At 48.1% G+C, this 21043-nt stretch overlaps 1 protein-coding gene across 2 annotated transcripts in view; it reads right to left on the minus strand.

Annotated features, from left to right (window-relative positions):
- Positions 1-877: 877 nt before the first annotated feature.
- Plxdc1 (plexin domain containing 1) overlaps positions 878-21043 on the minus strand; it is a 46256-nt gene continuing 26090 nt past the window's right edge. The window contains exons 8-14 of one of the 2 annotated variants that reach the window (XM_090350746.1): positions 15048-15143; positions 13397-13478; positions 11367-11427; positions 9944-10079; positions 8783-8818; positions 5839-5999; positions 878-4408 (exon numbers count right to left, since the gene is read on the minus strand). In XM_090350746.1, the coding sequence (XP_090206872.1) occupies positions 4289-4408; positions 5839-5999; positions 8783-8818; positions 9944-10079; positions 11367-11427; positions 13397-13478; positions 15048-15143 (692 nt within the window). In that variant the 3' untranslated portion in view covers positions 878-4288. Of the gene's footprint in view, positions 4412-5838; positions 6000-8782; positions 8819-9943; positions 10080-11366; positions 11428-13396; positions 13479-15047; positions 15144-21043 lie in introns of both variants that reach the window. The other variant, XM_090350745.1, reaches the window with a different exon arrangement.

Raw genomic sequence — 21043 nt, forward strand, 5'->3', positions numbered from 1 at the left:
TCGTGCATGACAACCAATAGGTGGTTAATAAATATGGATCAAGTGAATGAGTCAATAAACAAGTAAGGTAGCTTTCACACCCTCAGTTTCCTCATCTGGGAAATGGGGGAATGGTGCCTCCCCAACTGGCTGTGATCTGGGGAAAATTGTCACACACAAATCTCCCAGAGCTGCTCAAATGCACACTCTGACTTTGCAGAATGGGCAGGTGGATCTGAGTCACACATTGCCAACAAGTCCTAGGGAAGCCTGAACGTCCTGTCTGCGCACAGCAGGAATTATTTCTTCAGCTAGTGGAGTATGAGAACTGTCTCTGGGTTCAAGGAGCCTCTGGGATGCAGGGATTTCCGACTTAACACCAGGAGAGTTCTGGATCACCTAGAACAATTTGGTTACCCTGATAGCAAAGAAAGGAATGCTGAATGAATTGAAAACCGAGTGATGGTTCTGCTACGTTCCCACTTTTCACCAATCAGTGACACTGTAACACTTCCCATTTCACCGAGGCATAAACAGGCCCAGGGAAGTTCAGTGACTTGACTCACATCGCACAGCTCTTCATGGCACTGCAGGAGTCGAAGCTCCTACCTTCTGCCTCTGTATTCATCTCAGCCCCTTCTCTGCAGTCGATGTTGCCTTTTCCAACACATTTCTCTACTGGCAAATACAACAAGTTTATTTATAAACTGGCTCGTTTGGAGCTTGAAATTTGGCTTCTGGGTTTTGGCTGTGAGACATTCACATTCTTCCACTATTTGTTTTGGTTTGTAAATGCATGTTTTACATGTAACACACACACACACACACACACACACACAGAGTAATAAAAGCCCAAGGAAGCTGCTAAAGTTGTTCAAATGCAAAGCATCCAGAAATGTGACAGCATGAACTTAACTCTGATTTATTTTGTATCTCTAGATAGTATATTAAAAATACATGAGATTGCCTTCTAGGGATTTACAAGCCCAATGTAAGTCCATAGTTGAGGTTGCTTGCCTGGTGGGTTCTCTTGGAGCTGGGGCAGGTGATTTGGGGAGCTCCCCTGTTGAGCTGGTGTGGGGAATCTGTTCCTCTCCCCTCTCCCCCCACCCCACTCAAGGATAGTTGATGAAGACTTCGAAAGAAGTTGTCATCAAGACCAAGGCATGTGTACCCTGAATCCTTCACTTTTTACTTTACTTACAGCTGAGGTCATAAATGACTTGTTTCTTTTTATTATTACCTTTGTAAATTTATACAAACTATGTGTCTTATGTGTTAGGACAGCTAGAGTCTTAAAATCCTCAGGTCCTCCCCAATGTGCTGGAGGGTCAGGTAGGTTTCTGAGGATAAAGAATGCATTCTGTAAGTGACATTAATTCTTCTGGTGTAAACTTTTATGGCCAGGGAATCCTGGAGCAGGCACTGAGCACTGCTTTGTGCCAGTCTGTGTGTCTACCCCAGACCTAGAGGAGAGTCTTAGCCCTGCCCACAATCAGATGAATGGTCGCCTCAAGTGGTGAACACCCTGCTTTTTTGGAACCATGTAGTTTAGCTGGCAACTTTTTTTTATTGTCTTTTAACAATTTAAGTTATGGCTGAGCACAGCTACAGCCTTTTCCATTAAAGACCACATTTGTGTGTATGTATGTACAGTGGAATACAGGGTTCCATTATACAGGAGACCCTGGTAAAACATATGCATTTCAAAAACTGTCTTCATAGGTTCATCAAGAATCTCTCAACATGACTGAAGGATATTTTTCCATCTTAGTCTCCAACTCAGGTCTGAACAAGTGGCCTCCAGAGTTGCAGGGCCAGGCAGGGATATCTGATTATGGCCAAAGGGAGGTGGCCGCCATCCAGTTGTCAAGTGAAGCTTGGAGAGCCTATATATTGGGCCTAGGGTGTTCTGAGTGACAGACAGGGTTGACAGCTGGGCTCGTGATGGCTGCAGAATCAGAAACCTTGGGGGTCTTAAGTAGAGAAAACCTCAGAACTAGGAGGGGTTAAATGAAGGAAACTGATTCGAGGTGTCTCTTTATACTCAGCCTCTTTATTCTCCTTTATATTTGCTTGTTGTGTAGTTCTGAGCCCTCCCAAGACCTCTATGTCTCTGAATAACAGAGAAAACTTCTCAGTTGATTTCGCAGAACCACAGCTTCCTTCCCCCAGTGGCAACCTCTTTCCCCTGGAGAATGAATATGCCTGTAGGGTGGAAAGGCCTGGACATCTAGGTGATGGACACAGTAGATGGGGTATTGTCAGCCAGGTCTGGATGGACCCTCAGACCTGTGACTCTAGATGGTCACTTTTTTTTTTTTTTTGGTTAACAATGGGCTTGAACTCAGGCCTGGGCACTCACTGTCCCTGGACTTTTTCTCAAGGCTAGCGCTCTACCACTTGAGTCACAGCACCACTTCCAGCTTTTTTCTATGTATGCAGTACTGAGGAATCAAACCTAAGTCGTGCATGCTAGGCAAGCACTCTACCATTAGGCCAAACACCCGGCCTGTCCCTAAACTCTTTTACTCAAGATGAGTGCTCTACCACATTGTGCCATGGCACGCCACTTTCAGTTTTCTGGTGGTTAACTGGAGATAAGAGTCTCAAGGACTTTACTGCTCTGTCTGCTTGGAATTATGATCCTCAGACCTCAGCCACCGGAGTAGCTGGGATTACAGGTGTTAGTTAGCTACCAGCACCGGGCTGGCCACTCTTTTTGAATTAAGTCATTATTCACCATTACTGCCCACCTGACCTCTAAGACTCCCAAGATGTGGGTCAAACTCCAGATCGGTGTAGATATGCTTGTGTCACCAGAGAACCTAAGGGTAGTAAGGGACCAGAACTAACCCTGTAAGGTGCTTGGCTCTGTTTCTTGGGGGAACTTCCCCCATGGACATAGGGGCTCTGTAGACTTTGCAAAGATGGTGAGTGTTGAGGTCACATTTATCAAATTCTTCCAGACCTTCTGTCTTCTCATACTTGCAAAAATTATACTCTACTGTGGGATTATTTTCTTTTCCAAATCCTTCCCTCCTCCCCACCCCAGATCCTGTCCTCCAGCTCTCTATTCTCTGGCTTAATTCCACTTGTCATCATTAGCATCCCCACACAGAGAAACCACAGAGTGGCTGCCAGGATGTCAGTCAAGGTTTTGTATATGTCTGGGTATTTGAAGGCTGCCTTCCTTGTCCTCAGAGTAACTTTTCCTTTGCAGGTTCCTCATGACATGCACCAAAGGGTGTGACTAAGTAGAGACAGTGGCTTGACATTGATTTGCTGCTGAAATATTTTACTTGGAATGAAATGAGCTCTAGATCTTAATTTTCAATGCCCTTCAGAAGCAGCTCTGGCTCAACACCACTGGGATAGACAGAAATCCCTTAAAACCAGGCTCAGTTTGGGAGCCTGAACTTCCCTGATTCCAGTACTTCTTTGAGAGCCAGGGAGCCAGAGGCTACATTCTAGGTCAGGGTTGTGTGTAGAAAGGCCTTTCCTTCCATACCAGCTTTCTCCGTCCCTGCCTTTCTGGCAGGTGTGCCTTCATAACAGGATCCAACTGAAGCTCTCCAAACACCCTCTTTGTCTTGAATGACTACAAAAATCATTTGGTAGAGAAAAAAATATGAACCAGGCAAGCTCTGAGGTATCTCAGAGATACCTACAGATGTCAACACCAGACCAGGCAGTGAGTAAATCAGGGCCAGACAGGTCACTGGAGTCAGGAGTCTACATCGCTACACATAGGTGTGCAAGGCCCAGACGACCAGGTACAAGCTGGGCTCAGGTGGGCCAGAGGCAGGCACGGGCTGTACAGAAGTACACGGCTGTACATGGGCTGATGCAGAAGTCAAGATACCCCAAAGGGTTGAGAGCTTCCCAGATAGAAGGAACCCTGTCTTCAGGTTTCCAGAGCTGCAGGGATTGGGGGCTGAGTAGGCCGACTCCATGACCATGAGGACCAGCTCTGAAGCCCATGGACCTGGAGTATAGCAGCCTTAACTTCAGTTCACCAGCTACCCATGAGGAAGGCCTCCGGAGACCATTGAAAGCCTCAGAAGGAGGGACCCTGACATCCACATAGGAGATGAGGTCACTATTCCTTTAAGAAACCCACATGGCTGCTTTTTCACTGTACCCTCTATGTCTGGGGTATGAGGGCTGAGCTGTGGGTCTGGCACCATAAGCTGCTGTCTCATCTTCCTGGCCCAGGGCAAGCTCGAGGATGCCAGGAAAAGTCCCTTCTCCGCATCACTGTGACTCATCTTTCTTGCCCGTCCCTGGATTTCCTTGCTGGGCTTTCTCAGCACTGCTCCGCCTCCACAAAGCCCTCCTTCTCGTGGCCCGATGGCTCCACCTCAGTGTATGTGGAGTGGTTGGGGTGGTTACGGAACTTCATGGCTGGCCAATGGTGAGGTCTCCGCTGCTGGGGGCACAGAGGCAAAGTCAGTGCACGTGACTTTCCCATTCCTCATCCCTTCGGGAAAGTGCCAAGGCTTTCTCTTCCAACGGTCTTGAGGCTCTGGGGCCTCACTCAGAACTGACTAACAGGCCCAGTGTCCCCCAAGAGACTTTCTACCCTGGTCTCTCAACCACTGACGGGAAGCTGTTAGGCAGAGATTGGAAGAAATTTGAGTGGTCTGCAGAACGCAGAGCTAGATGCTTCAGCAACACAGAGGAGGCCTGAGACTCTGGAAAGATAGAGCCGGCCAGTGATGGCTGGATGATCTATGGAGCTCTAGAAATGTCAAGATAACCTTCCAGAACACAGATTCCTGGGTCCACTTTAAACCTACTCCCTCATCTCTGGGTTTGAGGTTCTGTAGCTCTGTAGTTCCCACTTGATACCCAGGTAGGCCATTTTGTATCTATGACAAGGACATACACTGATACCTGTGCTACATAGGTACTTGTAAGAAATTCACTCAGTATGCTACCAGACTATGACTATCTCAAGAATAGGGGTAGGATTTTCTTCATTTTTTGTTTCCTTGGCTCTTAGTAAAAAAGAAAAAAATAGGAGGACCTGTTGTGGCCATTGAAGTAAATAAGGTCCTCTAGAAGGTAGTAAACAGTTGAGGCTGGGGGTGAGGGAGGAAACAGAACCTGCTGAATTATGTGGCTCAGAAGAAGGGGTCGAGCCAAATCTCTCATGCTGCAGCTCAGCTTCTCCCTCAGAGCTCTAGAAGATTCTAAAGTGGAATCATCCTTAAATACAGCTCCCAAAGAACACAACCCTCATAGCTGGGTGCTGGTGGCTTATACCTGTCATTCTAGCTACTCAGGCAGATGAGACCTGAGGATCGTGGTTTAAAGTTAGCCTGGATAAGAAAGTTCATGAGACTAATATCTCCAATTAAGCTGTGGTTTAGTGATAGAGTGCTAGCCTTGAGAGGAAAAAGCTCAGGAATAGCACCCAGGCTGCAAGTCCAAGCCCCAGGACCTACCCCCCCCCCCCAAAAAAAGAAGACTATAACCCTCATTTCCATTTTGGCTTGTTGCCTGTCATCTCCTGAACAGCCCTGAGCCTGGAAACTGGGCATGAGAGACCATAAATCACTAAGGAAAGGCTTCTCATGGGTATTGGATGATGGTACTTTTGGCTCTCTCCGCTCCCCCCACCCAGGGGATTTTCCTAGTTTTACAAATGGGGGAAGGAAAACAATCTGTTCCACTGGGACAGGAGATTAATGTGCCCAACTATTGAGAAGCATGCCAGGATGGAGTTGGTGATGGTTTCTCAGGGATGTAGTAGGTAAGGGATGAGATGGGGAGAGGTGGGTACCGAATGACCCAGGAAACGATGATGCCAAAGCAGGCAGCAACAGATCTGAGGCCACATCTCACACTAACCTCGATAAAGAAGAGCGCAGCATTGGAGTTAGGGTGGCCGTTGATGTAAATCCCAGCCAGGATGATGACAGCCACAAAGAGAACGGCCAGCACGATGCCCACAATGGTGCCCAGGTGCACAGGGGGACCCTTTGTCTTTGGGTCGAGGTTGTCCTGAAGGCCTGTGGAGAGACCAGAAAGGCAGAAACGGGAACGCACAGAAGGCTGGATCACAAAATCTTAGGCTCTGACAACATTCCAGAAATAAAAGCCCACAGAACCCAAAAATATAAGCCCACAGAACTTTTTTTTTTTTTTGCCAGTCCTGGGGCTTGAACTCAGGGCCTGAGCACTGTCCTTGGGCTTTCTCAAGGCTAGAGCTCTACCACTTGAGCCACAGCACCACTTCCAGCTTTTTTCTATGTATGGAGTACTGAGGAATCGAACCCAGGTCTTCATGTATGCTAAGAAAGCATTCTACCATCAGGCCAACCTCCCGGCCCCCCACAGAACTTTTTGGGTCAACTTACCAAGTACATGGAAAGATGGGGTAGTAGTTATTAGCTTAGCACCCTCCAGATGTTTTCTAAAAATCTTTTAAAAGTACCCAAACACCTAATAAGAATCCCAAGGAAAGCTCTCTCTGATACCTGGGCCACATAAATGCTTTTAGGGAATTCATGAAGGGCATTTCATGGTTAAGAATTTGGGGCCTATCCCCAGCATCAGTGGCTCACTCCTGTAATCCTAGCAACTCAGGAGGCTGAGATTTGAGAATTTGGGTTTGAACAAGCCTGGGTAGAAAAGTCTTACAGACTTTCACCAGCAAAAAGCTGGAAGTGGAGGTGTGACACAAGTGGCAGAGTGTCAGTTTTGAGTGAAAAAGCCAAGGGAGAACACAAGGATCAGAGTTCAAGCCCTACGACTGGCATATCTACCCTCCTCCCCCACCCCCAACTTTGGAGTCTAGCATCTGGCTTTTTGAATTCAAATCTATACTCTGCCATTTATTGCCTGCATGACCTTGAACAAATCAACCTCTCTGGGTCTCTAGTTAACACTTCTGTAGAACAAGGATATTAATAATAATAACTACCTTAAGAGGGGTTGTTGGGAGGGTTAAGGTAAGTCATGTCAATAAATATAATAAACCTAACATCTTGGAACTAACTAGCTATTATGATAACAAAGGACCACATTATGACTTGTCACTGTTCATCCTTACATGGAGACCTCCTGGAGGGGGAAGCAATGTCTTACTCATCATGTCCTCAGGTCTTAGGAAAAATGGGGAGCTTAGTGTGGACCCTCAACTTGAATTCTATAGAATAAACTAGGTCCCCAAGAAGTTCTTCAGCCAGCATGCATTCCTGAGAGCATTCCCAGGAGGAGACGGAATATTCCTGTAGTCCAGAGCTGGCAGCTTATCTATTTCTACCCATAACTTTCTGGACACCCAGAAAGTTTAGGCTTAAGAACATACAAATTCAGTGCCAGTCTCCGAAAAGCCAAGTTTCCTGCTGTACATATGCAGACAAGATAAAATAGAGTGCATGTCAGCAGCAGAAATACAGAGCCTTCAGGGCCTGAGCACCGTCCCTGAGCTTCTTTATTTTCTTTCTTTCTTTCTTTCTTTTTTTTTTTTTTTGGTGGTCATGAGACTTGAACTCTGAGTCTGGATGTTGTCCCTGAGCTCTTCAGCTCAAGGCTAGCGCCCTATTTGTTGAGCCACAGAGCCACTTCCTGTTTTCTGGTGGTTAATTGGAGGTGAGTCTCATGGACTTAGTGCCCAGGATGGCTTTGAACCTCAATCCTCATCTCTCAGCCTCCTGAGTAAGCTAAGCATGAGCTACCATACACAGCCCTAAGTTTCTTTTTGCTCAAGGCTATCACTCTACCATTTGAACCACAGAGCCATTTCTGTTTTTTGTTTGTTTGTTTTCTGTTTATGTAGTACTGAGGAATCTAATCGAGGGCTTTGTGCATGCTAGGTAAGCACTCTACCACTAAGACACATTCCCAGCCCTGGAATCCTTTTTATATAGTTAGTTAAATAGAAGAGGCTGTAGCAGAGGGTGGGCACTAAAATAGAATGTTGCATACATCAGAATGATTGTCCTCCTTATCCCTTTTCTCTTCTGGGCACACTGTAAGCAGAGGAAACTCAAAACAGCAACTATCCAGGGCACTTGAGTACATGGCTTGTAGCTCCAATTGCCAACCAGTGAGAGGGCTCGGGTGATATTCCCTAGTCTAGCTTCCCTAGCCATCAATCAGCCTGCTGTGACCCTGTGGATCTGAGAGGCAGAGCTGTGGCTGATGTGAAACAAGGTAAGAATAAGAGGCATGGCCTGGCTCCCCTCCACCAACAAACCAACCAATCACATACACACACACACACACACACACACACACACACACACACACACACACACACATGCGCGCACACACACACACATTGCTCTCCAGGAAAGTGATGGTGGGAGATATATCAGATGTTAATCATTTGCTGCTCCCACTGTACCCCTGAGAACATTCAGCCTGAAGCTGGAATGTGTTTCCATATCCACCTTTGACCTCGGCTGCACAAGGGCCAAGCTGACTCTTGGAAAACGACTAGGGAAGAGAGGCCCCTCCAGTGTCTAAAGAGATCATCCTCCTGTACTGTCCAGAGACTGGGAGAATTCCCACATCTGGTGACCCACACGTCATGTATTCTCTGCCAACCCAGGGATATTTCATGATGCAGAGGAGGAAGAAGGAGGGGCTGTGGCCACCACCCCAACCTGAAGGCCCCAGGTCAACCCTTGGCCTCATCCCACCCCATTTAGGGAAGTGAACAATCAGGAATGCTAGGGTAGACATGGTGCTTCAACCTAGGACCCTGTGTCTGGAGCCTCCATGCCTTCCCTCTGCTCACCTACCTTCCTCAGGGTGGGCCCAAAGCCAGGGATCTAGTACTCACCATCTCCTCCTGCATAGGGATTCAACTTGGTGTCATCTTCAAAGAGATAGATCAGAGGAACTAGGTTAGTGGAATGGGTATGATCTTTGTCATCCTGAGTGTCTCTGGTTTTTTTTTTTTTTTTTGAACGCTGGGCCTGGATGCTGTCCCTGAGCTCTTCAGCTCAAGACTACTGCCCTACCCCTTGAGCCACAGCCCCAATTCTGGTTTTCTAGTGGTTAATTGGAGATAAGAGTCTCATGGACGTTAGTGCCCGGGCTGGCTTTGAATTGCCATCCTCAGATCTCAGCCTCCTGAGTAGCTAGGATTACAGGTGTGAGCCACTGCGCCCAGCCTATCTCTGGATTTTAATGATTTTTCAGTCCAACATTTTTCTTTTTGTGCATGCTGGTCCTAGGGATGGAACTCGGTGCCTGGGTACTTAGCTTTTTTGCTCAAGGCTGACACGCTACCACTTGAACCACAGCTCTGTTTTGGTGGTTAACTAAAGATAAAAGTCTCATGGATTTTTTTCCTCCTGGACTGGCTTCAAACCATGATCCTCAGATTTCTGCCTACCAAGTAGCTAGGATTACAGGCATGAACCACCAGCACCCAGCTTCATTTCCATTTCTTTCAGCATAGAGATAGGCAGTAGGGGTTTGAGAAAAGATTCTTGCTTTTGGTCCTCACTATGTGGGCTTGGGCAGGTCCTTCGCCCCGAGTCTTGGTATTTTCATTATAAAATGGGTATATAACCATATCAAACTCTGAGGTTGTTAAGATAACTGGATGATAATGCATGCATGATTTTGCACACCACCTGGCATAGACTCAATTGCTCCACCTGTTAGCTCTTTTCATCATTTGATCATTCTCTGTGACTTCCTTCCAGTCAACCCCCAGCCCCCGATCTGCTTTTCCATTTCCCTAAGGAATGTTCAGAAGGTCGGAAGTACCTCATGTAGCCCTGAGTACTAGATGGGAGATCCAGCCCACAGAGTATCTACTTGCTCAAAACCTGCTTCTGCTTCTCACTGTCTAGTGAGCTCAACTCTCTGAGCTGGAGCCCTCCTAGGAACAAGGGCAAGCAATACCAGTCCTGCATTCCTGTAAGAGCAGCAGTGCCCCAGGTGGTAGCTCTTCCCCAGCCCCCTCCCAGCCCCAAGGCTCAGGCCTTACCTTCTGTAGTGAGGCTGTCAAGGAGGAGAGAAGAGGAGGTGGAAGTGAGGTCCCTGTCAAAGGGGCTGAAGGAGCTGTCTGGGGACGATGCGTAGTGGTCTTCATCCTGGAAGTCCTTGCATGTTCTTCCCTCTGCCTGCAAGAAAGACCCCAGCACTGCTGTCCAGACAGAGCTGGGCCCTGAATGCGTTTAAAACTTCTACTAAGTTCCAGTAATTCAGGAGGGTGAAATGGAAGGATTGATTGGCCCAGGAGTTAGAGGCCAGCCTGTGCAACAGGAGACTTCATCTCAGAAAAGAAACACATGGGGGCCAGGAGTTTGGCCTAGTGGTTAAAGTGCTTGCCTAGCATGCATGAAGACCCGGGTTCGATTCCTCGGTACCCCACATACGTAGCAAAAAGCCGGAAGTGGTGCTGAGGCTCAAGTGATAGAGTGCTCGCCTTGAGAAAGTCCAAGGACAGTGCTCAAACCCTGAGCTCAAGCCCAGGACTGGCAAAAAAAAGAAACACACACACACACACACACACACACACACACCCAAAATCAAAAACAAAACAGTAATAACCAGATGACTGCTATCGGCCTGTGCTTGGAATCCTAGCTACTCAGGAGACTGAAATGGGAGGTCACAGTTCACAGGTAGTCTGGGCTGGAAAGTCTGTGAGACCCTTATCTTTAATTAAACACCCAAAAAGAAGCCAAAAGTAGAGCTGTGACTCAAGTAGTAGAGCTGTGCTAGTCTTGAGCAAAATAGATCAGGAGCAGTGCCCAGGCCCTGAGCTCAAGCCCGAGGACCCAGTGTATGCTCTCACACACACATGTGCACACGCACATGCACATACACACACACACACTCACACACCAACATAAAATAAAAGCATGTGTAGACATACACGGGGCTATGCTCAATGCATACTGTGCTTGCATCACAAGGAGAGAGAGCTGGAGCATGGTCACTTACTGAAACATCACCCCAATCACTATGCCAGATTCAAGTACGAGGCTGGGGAGTGCTCTTCATCTAGACTCAAAGTATTGAATCCTCAGAAAAATTCTGACTGTTCATTCGTACGAGCCACTGGATGGGAAGAACCTGGAAAAAGCCTCACTCCTAGAATGATTTTCCTCAACAGCCAGAGACTGAGATTCGGAGCCTTGGCAGGGGCTTCCTTAATATCACCAGGTACAAGAGGCCCCGTGCCTTCTGCAGAGGAATTCCTGGGAGCCCGGTGCCCGCGACACTAGTCTCAGGAACTCTTGGGGACACAGAAAACCTTCCAAAGTGGGCAAATTAGCTTAGAGGAGTCTGGTAAACAAGGCCATCCAGGGGATAAAGACAACTTGAGAAGAGATAACCCTGGGAGGACTGCTGGCAGCCCCTCCGCCTCCCCCGTCGGGCATAGGATCACGTCTGCCTCTTACCTCCTGGGCACAGCCATAGGCCAGCCATTCCTGGCGGTAACGGTCAAAGCCACTGGAACACCTGCAGGGTGACCAAAAGATTAGATATGTGAGGGGCTCAGCAGAACAACCCTCCCTGGGCATGAACCCCATCAGTGATAGTTCTGTGATGTCTGCCAGTCAGGAGCCGGGCTCTTCCCAGCCCAGGCAGGCAGCCTCGCTAAGGCCACTGCGCAGGTGTAGTGGCATCAGGCAGCTCTGGGATCTGAGTTGGGCCTTCCTGTCCTCCAGTCCTTCCTGGAAAGAGGGGAAAATATTGGTGGCACCTGGCTACCAGACCAAGGCTACATCTTCCTAGCTGGGTGGGTCCCCGAGAGTAGTGTGACCCATTTTCAGTTCCTATGGCTCAGCCTGTGTTGAATGCTGAGTCACACCGTGGCAGCCAGCCCCAATATGTCAGTGCTTATCTGAGGCCATCTCAAGAATCTCCCTGCTAAGATAATGCTTTTCTGCTTGGAAAGTGTGTAAGATGGAGCTCTTCAAAATTCAGACTCCTGGCGTGCAAATCCCAGGGACATGTTGTGTGTTTGTGTGTGTAGGGGGGCGGGTACTGGGGCTTGAACTCTGCCTTCACTCAACTTTGTTGTTCACTGCCAGCTGAACTATGACTCCAGTTCTGGTTTTGTACTGGTTAATTGGAAATGAAAGAATCTCTGGGATTTGTCTACCAGGGCTGGCTTTGAACCATGATTCTTAGCTCTCAACCTCCTGAGAAGCTAGGATTACAGGCCTGAGCCATAGCTGCGGATTCTAAGAACCTCAAAGTACACAACTTGGCAGAACCCCATTCTAGAAAGAGCCATCCTGGGGTCTACTTTGCCAGCCCATTCTGAGACTCTGTACCTTCCCTGCCCCTGGAGGCTTTGTTTAAAGGCTATTTGGCATTTGAAGAGTTCAAATAACAGAGTGTTCCTCACCCACGTCTTCCTGAGTCACATGGCCCCTGTCCATTCTACAGAGTCAACCAATTGAGGTCCCGAGAGAGTGAGTACAAGCACAGCTGTTGAGACGCACACCTGGGGGGGCCTATGGAGGCCCTCTTCCAACCCCACCTTTCTGGCCACAGTCCTATGTGGCTGCACCTCTTTTTCTGCTCCCTGACTTGGAAAGGAGCAAAGGAAACACTGACAGCTGCAGAACAGCTGCACGGGAACTTGGAACCTATAATTTCCCAATTTGCCTTAAAGGCTCTCCGAGTTCCTAGGGCTTCCCATCCTCTGAGGGCACTAGTCCCCAAAGGAATCCCTTTCTCTCTCCCTCCTGCCATTGTTTATCTTGGACCAGAGAACAGAGCTTGCATTATGAGTCTCATCTGTGAGGAAATGATTTCAGAACAAGGAGTGGAAGATGAGTCGGGTTTAAGAACTTTATCCTTCGCACTGGATCTCACCCAGAATTCTCCCGTGCTTCCACACTAAGCAAACACAGCTTTGTAGCTTCCCTTGTTTCCATGGATACCTACCTCATCCACACTCCTGGTTTTCAGGAAACGTTGTTTCAGCCTGGGAAAGACCTTGAGGCTGTGTTTTGGGGTCAGTGACAATGAGTCTCTGCATCACAGCCTGTCCCTAAGCTGGCAGTTCTCATATTTGGTTCTAAACTAGACACCACATTAACATGCAGGCCCAGGGGTCTCTCCTAGGATCTTGACTTAAGGGACCCCAGCATCTACATGTCTATATAAGAGTCCCTGTGATTCTAGGATGGCCTCAGCTGTGGCCTGCTGTTTATGAAGCCTGGCTCACACAGGTTGGATGAGCCAACAACCTTCTTGGGTATATGGAGGCAGCTACAACATCTAGAATCTTCAAAAAGCCTGGCACCAACTAAGGACAACATGGATACCTTAGTCAGACACAAGCCTCAGGGAGAAGCTTCACTTCTGTGACATTCCTACCCTCAGAATCGGAGACACTCTAGCCCTGAAGCACTATGGGCAATCATCAGTGGGCCCTTGCTGCTGAGACTCAGTGCATCACCTAGGTACACACCTCTGCAGGACATGGCACCAGCTGCAGTTGAAGGTCAGGTCCGAGGACATGCAGGCATCACAGCTCTGATGTTGTAGGCAGGCTGAAGAAAGGAAACAGCAGACTGTGACCTCTTCACAGTTCCAAAGGGTTAAAGCTCCAGAATTCTGGGTTTTGGAACTATGGAGTCCCTAATAGGAGGGGCTGTCGAGGTCATTACTGCTGTCCTCACTTGAAGAGCAACCCTAAATTCCTTCCTCCTTCCCTCCCTCCCTCCCTCCCTCCCTCCCTTCCTTCCTTCCTTCCTTCCTTCCTTCATTCCTTCCTTCCTTCCTTCCTTCCTTCCATTACAAAAGGGCCATCCCTGAGCTGGTGTTGGGAATCCCACAGTTAAGACCTGGTCCCTGCCTCTGGGGCTTACAGTCATATGGGGAGACAGACAATAATCTGCTAATCAAACAAAAATAACCCCAGAATTCTGTGTCATAAGGTCTCTGAAGAAAAATCACAGGGCCTATTAGTCTGAGAAGTCATGCTTCTGGATTGACAGGTGGAAAGTGGCAGAATCTGTTCATTTATGCCCAGGCTATGGCTAGCTGGGGTTCCTCACTGTCCACTGTCAACATTGGGCCTCAGAGAAGGGTTGCCACTAGAGTCCTGTTTGGATTCCGTACCTCTTCTCCTGCTTCCTCTAGGGAAGCCTGGGTGAACTGGACATAGGGTGTCCTTACTTCTATCTCTCCTCTGGAAAATGAAGTGCCCTTACGGCACAGGCAGTGCCACTACCTCTGCTCTTCCAGGCTGGAATCTGACATGGATGCTTTAGCATCCCAGGGCTACCCCAGTAACTCATTTGTGAATAAGAGAGTATGCTCCCACTTGCCAGGAGACTCATCTGTCATGAGCATGAAGTGAGAAGACAGGGAGAAGAACACATGGCAAGTGTTCCTTTTTATAAATGGATTCATTTCTCTCAATAACTGTCAGAGGGATCCCTTTACCCACTCACTCATCGATAGATTCTGCTGGGTATGGGGTGCATGTCTGTAATCCTAGCACTTGGGAGATAGAGACAGAAGGCTTGAGAGTTTGAGGTCACCCTAGGCTACACAGTGATTTTTTTTTTTTTTGCCAGTCCTGAGCACTGTCCTTTGATTCTCCTCAAGGCTAGCGCTCTACCACTTGAGCCACAGTACCATTCTGACTTTCCTATCAAACGTGGGTCTTTATGCATACCAGGCAAGCACTCTACCACTAGGCTAAACTCCCAGGCCTACACAGTGAATTTTAAGCCAACCTGAGATTAAAAAAAACAACAACAACAAAAAAGCAAATTGGCAGCCAGTGGCTCACGCCTGTAATCCTAGGATCCAGGTTTGACGTAGTTAGCCTGGGCATGCAAGTCCATGAGCTCCAATTAGCCAACAAAAAAAAGCTGGAAGTGGCTGTCATTTCCATGCTCAATTCGACCTGTTACTCTTCCCTGGCCACAGATTTGGATGGGAGGTGGCATGAGGCCCAGATTACAGATGGAAATGATGGCTTGGAAAGATTAGGTGGTTGTACCCATTCAGAGGTCAGGGGCAGACCTGCGATTGGAGCCCAGTGTAAGTCCAAAGTGTGTTCTAGAATTGCAGAATGCCCTTCACAGCCAGAAACACCCCTAACTCACTTGGCAAGGGGGTGAACTCCACCGCCGACGTGCTGGTGATCTTGCTAGAATCCAGCTCCACACGGTGATATTCAAAGATGGTCCTGCGTCGAGACTCTGAAACAGAAAGCAAAACTTATCATCAGGTCCATGTCACTGCCAGAGGGCTTCCAGATCTGTACCCAGAGCCTGCCAGGAGTTGGCACTTGGCCACTGAGAAGGAAGTAATCTTCAACCGGTGCTATAACGGCACTAATGCTGCAAGGGAGATACTCAGTGCAGAGGCCTGGCTGCTCCTGGGGGCAGGGCAGTGAGCATTTTCTGCCTCTCTATACCTCTAAGCCATCACAGCTGCTGTTCCCTTGATCTGCATGTTCTCCCATCTTTCTCTCTGGTGCAGACGGGCTGAAGATCTAGCTGAAGTCTCCCCTTGGCCAGTTCCTATTATCTCCTACTCAGGCCAGGTGCCCTCTGCCCACTGTATTCATCACACTGGCTCTGTACCAGGCTCTGCTAGGAGTAGGGTGGTAAGCCCCTGGCCCTGAACCTGACCCAGGAGGAGTGCTCTGCAGACATCTGCAGACAGGCTGCCAGCTGCATATCCTGACATGTTCCATTTCTCCCTTCTTACGGAGGCGGGGAGCCAACCTTAAGTCCTACCTCAATCCCTGCGGAAATTTCCCTCAGGACCCCAGAATGAGGACACCTAAGAACAGAGTCAAGTTCTACCCCTGATTTGTTGGATAACTTTTGGCAAGGCTTTGGAGCCTCCATGTCTTGTCTGTGAAGTGGAAAGATAGAAACAATCTGCCACAATCATTTTTTGGCAGGAAAACACTGGAACTGTAGATGAAAACACTGGAACTGTAGATGTCCTAAAATGGTACTCTCACGAGCTTCACTATTTCCTATTGTCCCACTATACCCACCCAAGAACTCTGACTCAGGTTGGTTTCCTTTGGCACTAAAAGGCTAGCAGCTGGCAACTGACCTTTGCCAATGAGTTTCCTCATAAGAGGAAAGAGCCACTTAGTGTGTGGTCGACTCAGCAACTCTTCCTCCTCCTGGAAACAGCGGTCCCTTTAGGGGAACTGTTGCCAGTCCATTTCTACATGTAGACTGCTCTGGAGCTACCATTTTCCCAGTTCCTGTCTCACAGTTGATTGATTTAGGGTTAGACCAATCAGACACCTTCCTTGAGACTTCAACTAGGATCCAGAAGCATTTGTATTTTCCTGTAACACAGTTGAGAAGCAAGCTCAAAGCCTATAGATGCCTGTAGTTCCAGGCTTATGGGAAAAGCCATAATGAAGCCATTTTGTAGAGATTATCAGGAAGTCTGAGTGCTATTTCCTGCCTTCCCAGGTTGTTAACTCTTCCTTTAGTTCTTTGGGCTACTTCAGCATTCTCCAGTGTTCACTGTACCCTTTCTGTTTAAACTAGTTAGGGTTAGATTTTTGACACGAGAAACATGGAGTAAGCCGGGTGCCTGTGGCCCATGCCTGTAATCCTAGCTACTCAGAAGGCTAAGATCTAAAGATCACAGTTCAAAGCCAGCATGGGCAGGAAAGCCCATGAGACTCTTATCTCCAAATAACAACCAGAAAAAAGCCAGCAATGGAACTGTGGCTCAAGTGGTAGAGCATTAGCCTTGAGCACAAAAGCTCAAGGATAGCACCAGGCCCTGAATTCAAGCACCAGGACCAGTACAAGGAAGGGAGGGAGGGAAGGACGACGGGAAAGAGAGAAAGAGGGAGAAAGAGGGAGAGAGGGAGAAAGAGGGAGAGAGGGAGAGAGGGAGAGAGAGAGAGAGAGAGACAGAGAGAGACAGAGACAGAGAGAGACAGAGAGACAGAGAAAGAGAGAAAGAAAGAAAGAAAGAAAGAAAGAAAGAAAGAAAGAAAGAAAGAAAGAGGGAGGGCCGGGAGTATAGCCTAGTGGTAGAGTGCTTGCCTCGCATGCACAAAGCCCTGGGTTCAATTCCTCAGTATCACATACATAGAAAAAGCTGGAAGTGGTGCTGTGACTCAAGTGGCAGAGTGCTAGCCTTGAGCAAAAAGTGGCCAAGGACAGTGCCCAGGCCCTGAGTTCAAGCCTTACAACCAGCAAAAGGGAAAGAAAGAAAGACAGAAAGAAAGACAGATAAACAGACAGACAGACAAACAGACAGAAAGGAAGAAAGAAAGAGAAAGAGGAAAAGGGGACAGAGAAACAGAGAGAGGGGAAGGAAGGAAGGAAGAAAGGAAGGAAGGAAGGAAGGAAGGAAGGAAGGAAGGAAGGAAGAAAACATGAAGTAGATGGGGAAATAAGTTTCTCACTCAGCTTAACATTTGGAAAGAAGTTTCCTAAGGTGTCAGCAAAAGTCATTATTAAGTGGGCTGGAGGGCCTGTGTAACTGCTGAAACTCATCCCCCACTCCCCCTCCACAGCTTAGCAGAGTATCTCAGCTGTATTCTATCATGCACTTCTCCTCAACCTTGGAATTGTTCCCTTCTACTTAACCCAAGGTTGAACCCCAGTTTGGTCTAGGGCCAAAGCATGCTGTCTCTCTGCTATGCCACACTGTTCTGTTTCAGGGTGGCAATGGACAGACCTTAGCCCCCCCAAACATTCAAAGCCACAGAATATTGTTCCACATGTTGAGAAGGAAGCTATTCTGTCTTGAAAAGGTCTTCAGAGGCCTAAAATGCCAATTTTGTCTACTCTCTTTTCACCTATGATCCTAGCTACCCCAGAGGCTGAGGTTTTTGGTTCCAAGCCAGCCCCAGAGGAAAAATCTGGAGAGACTTATCTCCAATAACCAGTTAAAAGCCAAAAAGCAGAGGTGTTATTTAAGTGATAGGGTGTCAGCCATGAGGAAAAAAGTTAGGCAAGAGCACAAGGCCCAGAGGTTGAGCCTTAGTGCAAAGAGACAGGGCGGGGGGGGGGGGCAGAGAGAGAGAGAGGAGAAAAGAAGAGAATGAAAGTAAGAGAGAATGGAAGGAAGGAAGGGAGAAGGAAGAGGGGGAGGGAGGGAAGAGAGAGGGAGGAAGGGAGGGAGGAGAGAGGGAGGAAGGGAGGAAGGGTGAGCAAGTGCCATGGTTCCTTCCTGTAACTCTAGCTATTCAGGAGGCTGAGATCTGAGAACCCCAGTCAAAGTCAACCTGAGCAGAAATCTGTGAAGTTCTCATCTCCAGCTAACCAGCAAAAAGCTAAAATGGGAGCTACAGTGCTCCAGTGGTGGAATGCTAGAGTTGAGCAAAACAACTCAGAGATAGCACCGGTCTAGAGTTCAAGACCCCAGAACTTATACAAAAGGAGAGGAGAAGAGAGGAGAGCAGTGCAGAGGGCAGGGGAAGAGCAGAGAGAGGGAGAGAGGGAGAAGAAAAAGGGAGAGAGAGAAAAAGGGAGAGAGGGAGAGTCCAGTATCTATTTTTTTGCCTTCCATGGGACCTGAAGTCATGGGGTCTAGACTCTATTATCAACCTTTCTTCCTTCTTCTGTTTCCACCTTCAAGTCATGGTCCCCACCCTTGGACAGAGTCAGTTGGTTCTCTTCTGAGCTCCACAACCCCTGTGCAGTGTCCTGGGTCACCTGTCCTACTGCTAAGTTAACATCGAGTTTCCTGTCCAATCTCCCCCCTCTACACACACACACACACATTAGGGTCAGAATTCACAGACACAGTCCACCTGGTGTTTGTCTCTACCCCTCAGCTCCTGGCACCAGGCCTTGAACAGGGTTTCAAGAAATGTCTGTGAATAAAAGAATGGGTTAGAGATTCCTAAAAACCTCAGCAACCTATTCTAACGTCAACCACAGCCCAGAGAAAGCACACCCTTCCTTCTCTGTCACCACAGATGGAAGCTTTTCCCAAAAGGGTGGTCCCCAGATGGGCCATAGAAAGCCAGCCAGACCTCTTCCTAAAGCTGACTTTTGAGAGCTCTCCACTTGCAAAGACGCAGAGCTGAGCTCATCCTCGGTCAAAGGAAAGGTGGACTGCGGGGTCAGAGCCTCGAAGTGTATAAGAAACATGTATTTGTCAGGGAAGCTGGAAGGAGAGCCACACTGGCAGCCAAGGAAGAGAGGACTCCTGGGAACAAGAAAGGATCTAGGGTGGGGGCAGAGCTGGGACTATGCCCTAGGCATGAGTATAAACCAAAGATGGCCAGATGTCTTCAGAAAAGAAGCTAAACTCTAACCATGGGGCGGGACAGATGATGATGGCCGGAAGGGGGTGAGGTTGAGTATGTGCAAATCTGTCTCTGATTGAAAATACTGGCTCACGTCAACCACCAACTTGTACTTGTTTGAGTATATGGCTTTGCCATGTTTTTGTTGTTTCTAAACAGGATCCTCAACATCCCTGCTTCAGTTCTTTGCCTTTGGGTGATTTCAACAACATGTGGGGCTTGCCCAGGCACGATGGCTTCCGACTGCATGGCCAGAAATCTTTTCCAGATGTGGGACAGGAGCTGTCCCCAAGTTTCACTTCTGGCAGCTTGAGATGCTGTTTTATCTCTAGGCCCAGCCATTCACCAACACTGAGGTCCAGAGAAGGAAAACCTGCCCACAAAACGGGGAGGTCCAAAGTGTTAGGGCCATCTGAGGCTGCTCTGGGGCCAGCCAAAGAGCAGCTGACAACCTGGAGCCCGGTACAATCAAATCCTCATTAGCCTCTTCTAACTCAGAATCTGTCCGTTTCGATGCTGGCTCTGCTCAAGTTCCTTTTATACTGTGGGAGAAAGGAAGAGTTTCTTAGGCTGATGAGTAGAGGAAATTAGACTGACTTCTGGTGGGTTCTCCAGACACATAAAGAGCAGCTAGACCACCAGTGTGTGAAGCAGATGATGCGAACTCTGCATGGCTTTTCTCTGCATCAAAGATGTTCTGCACTCTGCTCAAAGCATGCATCATAGCTGTTTGCATAAGGCAATGGTTAAGAAAACCTGGTTGTTTTCTGCTCCTCTTCCCTCAGCCCCATGAAGGGTGGGAGATGGAGGTGGGAGGAGACTGGGAGAAGACAGAGCCTCTCTCCCCTCCATCCCCCCCCCTCCACACACAAAGGATTCTTTGGCTGGGAGGGTATCTTCATCAATTGTAAGGAGCCAGACTCTTCTCACATCTCCTCAAGCAGGGAGGAGTCAAACTTGGATATAAGGATACAGAGGCTACCTTATTCTGGGTTTGGCTCATCTCCATGGAGATAAGAGCGTCTGCAGATCAGAGGCTTCCCTCTGAGCTTCTCATTTAAATCCTGGTTATTTGGGACTAACTGGTATTTGCAGCTCAGCTTAATCCAAACAAATTCCCTGCTTGCTGGGTAGAATATCAGACTAGAAGACTCTGACCCCTCCTGTAAGCAGAAGTCATAGCCCAATTTCTCCTATCTTATTTTCCCTGCCCTAGAGATTATTCCCAGGGTCTTATATACACGATGTGACCCATTTTAAAACCTAGTAAAGGGAGGAGATTCTATGCCACAAAAATGCAGGAACGTATGTGTCACTATTCCATTTACAGTGTCAAAGTTCCCAGATCATTTCAATTCCCTGTCTGGTCCTCCAAACTAAAACTTCTGACACAAAGGCATAGTTTCCAAAATACTCTCTTGCTGGGTGTTGGTGGCTCTCACCTGTAATCCTAGCTGAGCAGGAAAGTCTGTGCGATTCTTATCCCAATAAACTATAAATTACTCAAAAAGCCAGAAGTGGAGCTGCAGCTCAAGTGGAGAGTGCTAGCCTTGAGCACAAAAGCTCAGGGACAGCACTCAGGCCCTGAGTTCATGTACACGCATTCGCACACACACGTGCACACATCCCTCCCAAACTCAAGTGGTTCCAGGCTCTTGTTCTTACACTGAGTTAAAAGGAGCCAGAGGCTGGGGATGTGGTGACTCACGCCAGTAATCCTAGCTACTCAGGAGGCTGAGTTCTGAGGAGGGCGGTTCAAAGCCAGCCCCGGCACTAAAGTCCATGAGACTCTTATCTCCAATTAACCACTAGAAAACCAGAAGTGGCTCAAGAGGTAGGGCAGTA

The sequence above is a fragment of the Megascapheus bottae genome, chromosome 17, assembly GCF_031878675.1.
Source record: "Megascapheus bottae isolate mThoBot1 chromosome 17, mThoBot2.hap1, whole genome shotgun sequence".
Classification (NCBI taxonomy): domain Eukaryota; kingdom Metazoa; phylum Chordata; class Mammalia; order Rodentia; family Geomyidae; genus Megascapheus; species Megascapheus bottae.